This window comes from Lutra lutra, chromosome 6 (assembly GCF_902655055.1).
Source record: "Lutra lutra chromosome 6, mLutLut1.2, whole genome shotgun sequence".
NCBI lineage: Eukaryota > Metazoa > Chordata > Mammalia > Carnivora > Mustelidae > Lutra > Lutra lutra.
The window spans coordinates 1,613,372-1,619,306 of record NC_062283.1 but is presented as its reverse complement, the minus strand read 5'-3'; the positions used below and the strand labels follow the sequence as shown (position 1 = coordinate 1,619,306).

Sequence of the window (5,935 nt, the reverse complement as noted above, 5' to 3'; positions counted from 1 at the left end):
ACGTGGTAAGAAGTAGAGGAAATGAAGTTTTTCATTTAACCTTAGGCTACACATGTCCTTTCTCTGGGAAGATGTGCTCTGTGGTGGTGCACAGAGATTGGAGAGGGATGGATGCTGAGCGGGGGAGGTGGAAGGGAGGAAAGTGAGCTAGATCAGCAGGACGAGCTGTTGAGATCTGAAGAACGTGTTATGCAGCTGCTCTTTCTCACGTCCAGTTCTGCTCAAGGGGAATAGTTTTCCTAGACGTAAAATGTGAGAAAAAAAAAAAAAGAAGATTATGGACTATGACAAGAGTATTCCTGTTCCCTCCCAGGGTTCTCTCCAGGAAGGCACTAGAAGCAATTGTAACCTCCACAGACAGTCCCATTCTTTTTGTCTCTTTTAGTGGGCATCTCCTTTGCCTGATACTTTATTTTTCAATCTAAAATCATATTCATTTTTGTACCTATCCGATAGAAGCCATTCATCATTCTCTAGTTGTATGTATACACATACACACATACATATATAATCTGGAAAAGAAGGAAACCATTTGTACAAGTTCAGAGTTTTGTCTTCTCTTACCTTCCTTCTTAGTCCTTATTGATAAGATAATGTTAAAATATATCACTATTTATTGTGATGGTACAATATGATATTGGTGTTTTCCTTGGATGAGTTAACATTTCCCTTTTGTCTTCCTTACTTTGGTGAGTAATGCCTTCATTAGACACCTTGAAAACGCCAGCAATTTATTTCAGATAATTTATCTGTATTTGTGCGTGTGTGTGTGAAACTGAACTGTGGTTTATTTGCTCTTTTGAGCAGGTGTGAGTTTGGGCACATTCCCTGTTGTTGCACATTTACACTGTCTCAGATACCTTTATAAGTAATTCCATTAAGAAAGTTTTTGTGGATAGATTTTTTTTTTTTGTGGATACAACTGAATGCATCTCTTTAGGAAATCCAAGGAACTATAAAATAATGTGAAATACTGTATCCTCTATTCTGATTCCATAAATACTTACTTTATGCCAGTTTTGTACCAATTTCTTTCACACACCAGTTTCAGTCTGCCCTGAAACCTGATTCAGATTTTTAGTCTCAGAAGAACAAAAATGAACTGTAGCCTAAGCATCTGAACATGATAGAACTGAAACACTCATTTTCTGATGCTTCTTTGGCTGGTTTATAACTGATTCTTCAGTACTAAGCAGCTGGAAGTATAGGGTCATCAGACTCACCCGAGCGCTGGTAACGTGTCTGATTCAGCATCATTAACTGCAAGACAGCTTCGAGAAGGTACTAACCTAATGTTGACGGGTATCTGAGATTTTAGATAATACCAGAATATCCTTTCTATGACTTTCTGTGTACCACTCCAAGGTTTCTATTATAGGTATTTACCTGTCATTTCTTTGAGAATAAATCGGTCTTTATATATTTGTCTAGTTGATTAATTTATCACAGAAGTGGTGTAAAGCATTACCCTTTGTATGTAGATTATACAGTTGGGTAACTTTTAAAAATATTTATTCTGATTAGAACGTGAATGGTGAATAGTCCAAACTTTTTCAGGAATTTCATGTGCTCTGGTTGGCAATGTGTGAAATAAAAATGAAGAAGGAGGAGGAAAGTTGTGGGCACTGAATTTTAGGGTTCTGGTTCCACCTGACTATGCATGACCAAGGTATGCTCAGAGTTCCTGAAAATTAATACAGTAATTTTAAGCATCTTTAGGCAAAGTTAAGCACTGTATTTAAATTGTGGTGTTTTCAGGGTCTCTCTGAGTGTGTGTTTAGTTGTTTTACTACTCTAAGGAAACACAAATTCCAAACATGTAGCTTTCATAAGTATAGTATCTTAGGTAATTCTGACACAATGTTTATACGCAGAACTACTACTGATATTTTGAATGTAATTGAATTATTTGTATATGTACATTCTAGCTCTTAAACTCCTATATCTGAACACATTTTTGAGTTTCTTTTGTATTATATTCTATTGCAGGTGAGGTGTGTACAAATCCAGTTGTGTAAAACATAAGATACTTATTTACAATAATGTCCTCCCTCTGTCTGCCTCTCCTTCTGATTCTTTCTGATTGTTCTCCCTCTATTTCCTTCATCCTTATTATCTCTAAAATGTATGTACATACTTACAGTCCTTTAAGTCCCATTAAGTTCAGACCAAAAGACCTTTCATACCTATAACTGATGCCAACACGAAGTCCATTATTTCATATTTCTTTTTTTAAAAGATTTTATTTATTTGACAGAGACAGAGATCACAAGTAGGCAGAGAGGCAGGCAGAGAGAGAGAAGGGAAAGCAAGCTCCCCGCCGAGCAGAGAGCCCAATGCGGGGCTTGATCCCAGGACCCTGACATTACAACCCAAGCCGAATCGGAGGCTTTAACCCACTGAGCCACCCAGACACCCCTTTCATTTTTCTTATATTACTTATTAAAGATTTACTTTTTCTGATAATGTGGAACTAAACTTGTATAAATTATGTCAATTTCAATCATTTATTAAAATAGTTAATTTTAGTATGCCATGGCCATGTCTTATAACATGAGAGATCTATCTCCACTGGCACCAACTTTTTTTTTTTAAAGGTTTCTTTTAAAATTGCTAAACGCTGGGTCCTGACAGGAAACATGCGCTAACAGAGGATGGAACAGAAGAATGGCAGCTCTTTCACGGGGTTTATCCTGCTGGGGTTCTCTGACCGGCCTCAACTGCAGCTAGTCCTCTTTGTGGTCCTCCTGATCTTCTACCTGTTCACTCTGCTGGGAAACGCCACCATCATTGCCTTGGCCCACCTCGACCCACATCTACATACTCCCATGTACTTTTTCCTCTCCAACCTAAGCTTTCTGGACCTGTGTTACACGACCAGCACTGTCCCTCAGCTCCTGGTTCATCTCAGGACAGCAGACAAGTCTATCTCCTTTGGTGGCTGTGTGGCTCAGCTCTTCATCTCACTAGGGTTGGGATCCACAGAATGCGTTCTCTTAGGGGTCATGGCGTTTGACCGCTATGCAGCCATCTGCAAGCCCCTGCAGTACACCGTGATCATGCACCCCCGTCTCTGTGCCCTCATGGCTTCTGCATCATGGTTCATTGGTTTTGGCAATTCGTTATTGCAGACAGTGCTCATCTTCCTTTTACCACTTTGTGGGAGAAATAAAATAGACCACTTCCTTTGTGAGATCCCTGCACTGCTCAAGCTTGCCTGTGTTGACACCACTGTGAATGAGTCTGAGCTCTTCTTTGCCAGTGTGATCATTCTCATTGTACCTGTGGCATTAATCATCTTCTCCTATCGTCAGATCGTCAGGGCGGTCTTCAGAATAAAGTCATCTGCAGGGCAGAGGAAAGCGTTTGGCACATGTGGGTCCCACATCACAGTGGTCTCCCTGTTCTATGGTACGGCCATCTATGCTTACCTCCAGCCCAGCAACAACTACTCCCAGGATCAGGTCAAGTTTGTTTCTCTGTTCTACGCCATCATCACCCCCACGGTCAATCCCGTCATATATACACTGAGGAACAAGGATGTGACGGGGGCAATGAAGAAGGTGCTTTGGAGGGGCCAGGACTCCAGATGACTGGGTGGGGAAGTCCCATATATGGAACACATTGAATGCCAGAGTGATTAATATGTTTGTGACCTACGTGGATCATCTAAAATTTCTGGTGATAAGTCTCAAGGGAATTTACATATTTCATTCTTTTATCCAAATGAGTGCTCAAAATCCAAGTTTATGGATTCACACAACTTTATGAGAGTCTGAGCTTTGTTCCGAGATCATATGCATATATATAATATATATATATATATATATATATATGGATTTATTATTTAATTTGCGAAAGAGAAAGCATGAGAAGCAGGGGTATAGGGAGAGGGAGAAAGAATCTCAAGCAAACTGTACCCTGAGCGCAGAGCCTGATGCTGGGATCGGTCCCACAACCCTGAGATCACAACTTGAGCTGAAATCACGTGTCCGACACTCAACCACGTGCACCCACCAGGCTGCCCGAGTACCGTCCTCAAGTTCGTATTTCAGAGAGCTCCACAGGTTTTCTTATTTCACTCCCATTTGGGAATCCTAGTCCATTTCTAAGTGCAAAAAGACATTTATGCACATGATATGAAGGCATAGACAAAATAAGAATATGAACCACTAACATGCTGTAAGAAATGTTAACATTTTAGCATTTTGTAGCAACTGCTGGAGGAACGTTACTTATTCTTGTACTTGGATCATGGCCGTATTAGCAGGTCCATAGGTTGACTGTATCATTGCTTTTTCACAGAATTAGGTGGGCATCTGTGGGAACAGCATACTTTTAGATGAATGAGAAATTTGGTAACATCACTTCTGATATAGTCATTCAGATATGAGGCCTGGTGTGATGTGAGCCGTGTGACAGTGGTTTTATGCAGTCGGTGTGAGATGCTCCTGTCCTACAGGGGCAGGGCCAGGAACGTTGCTGCCGATATGCTGAGCAGCAGCTGCCATACGAGCACCAGACGGTGATTACATGTCACATTGTGCTGCAGGCGGAGGAGCACCCATGTGAGGTCTGCAAGCCGGTTATGCAGCCTGTGAGCCACCCCCTGCATTCAAAATGACGTTTAGGACATTATTGTATCTGAAAGTATATAACTCAGTTCCTAGTCAATATTCTACATCTTACATCTACAATAATGCAGCAAAAATTTCAAAGGGGGAAAGATTTAGATCTTTTCTTTGTGCCATTTTGTAAATTTTTTGATCCAGGCATCAACTGATCAATGCTTTGTATCTCACATCTGCCCAAGGCCCCAGGCAATTTGAATGCAGGGACACATGGAAAGTAAGAGAAATGACCTCTGTTTCCCTGGAAATCCCATGTTTCGTGGAGCTTACTCATTTTCACCAGGAGAAAACTTAAGGAAAGAAATAATATGTATGTGAACTATGGAAGGTCTCTGTGTGTCTAAGCTTTATAGATAGCCACCTCATTATGAAGTAAGTGTCACGCAGCTCTGAATTCTGCACACAGCCCCGTGCAGGTGGATGTGTTTGTGTCTTGGGGTGGGCACATACACTTGACAACTCTGTTCCCTATCTTGACGGCTAACTGGCCTCCCAAGGGCCTTGAACCCTGGACTGGTCATACTCATGCCAAGTGATCTTGCTGCAGAGACAGCATGTGGAGGCTGGAAATGACACCCAGGGGAGGTAATGCACACGGTCAGGTTCTCTCTGTATCACTAAGAGCATCACAGTATTCTTACTTGAAATCAACACCTGGGATGTATCTTGACACCATAGTGATGCTTCATGTATGCCAGTAGGAAAACAGTTTTTTATTCCTGTTTATCCCAATGGTGACAAATTTCCTGCTTTCCATTATGTTTCAGTCGCATCTTGACAGTTATACCCAAATGGTCACTAAAAGTCCCTCAAGTGAACTGTCTTTGGTGCAAAACCCTCAAGGTCTCATGATGTTACAGAGACTATTGTACTGGGTGAACAAGTCCTTCTCTGCTCTTAAGGACACACAGAACCTGGGGCAAAATATTTATTTCCTTTAAGTGAATGTGTGAATGGATTTGGATGTTTACAACTCATAGAAATAAGTTATAGAGAACAAAGACATCTGGGATCTATGACAAAATAAGAAAGAAATCGGTTAAGAAACCAAACACAAGTTCAGGATCATTCTGTGACATTTTTCTAATGTTAGGAATCTGCTCCCTATGGTGTCCATGGCTTGTCTGTAACAGACTCCAGGGTTGTGTAAATTGTCACCAATATTATTTGGAACGTTTCCATCTGTGCGTTCACTAGTAAGTGTGGCAGGGCTGTGCACTTGTACCCAAGGCTTGGCTAAATTATTTTATTCCATCTGTGTTTAGCCCCTGGAGGTCAGGACGAACATGATGCTCTAGAGCAGG

General features: G+C 41.1%; 1 protein-coding gene across 1 annotated transcript; it reads left to right on the top strand.

Annotated features, from left to right (window-relative positions):
• Positions 1–2,654: 2,654 nt before the first annotated feature.
• Positions 2,655–3,593, top strand: LOC125102012 (putative olfactory receptor 2B8). The gene has a single exon (XM_047732698.1). It carries the CDS (start codon positions 2,655–2,657, stop codon positions 3,591–3,593), a length of 939 nt encoding a protein of 312 aa, XP_047588654.1.
• The last annotated feature ends 2,342 nt before the right edge of the window (positions 3,594–5,935 follow it).

Bases quoted from the DNA above. Each gene is read 5' to 3' on its own strand.
- LOC125102012 (XM_047732698.1), top strand. From the start codon at position 2,655: ATGGAACAGAAGAATGGCAGCTCTTTCACGGGGTTTATCCTGCTGGGG.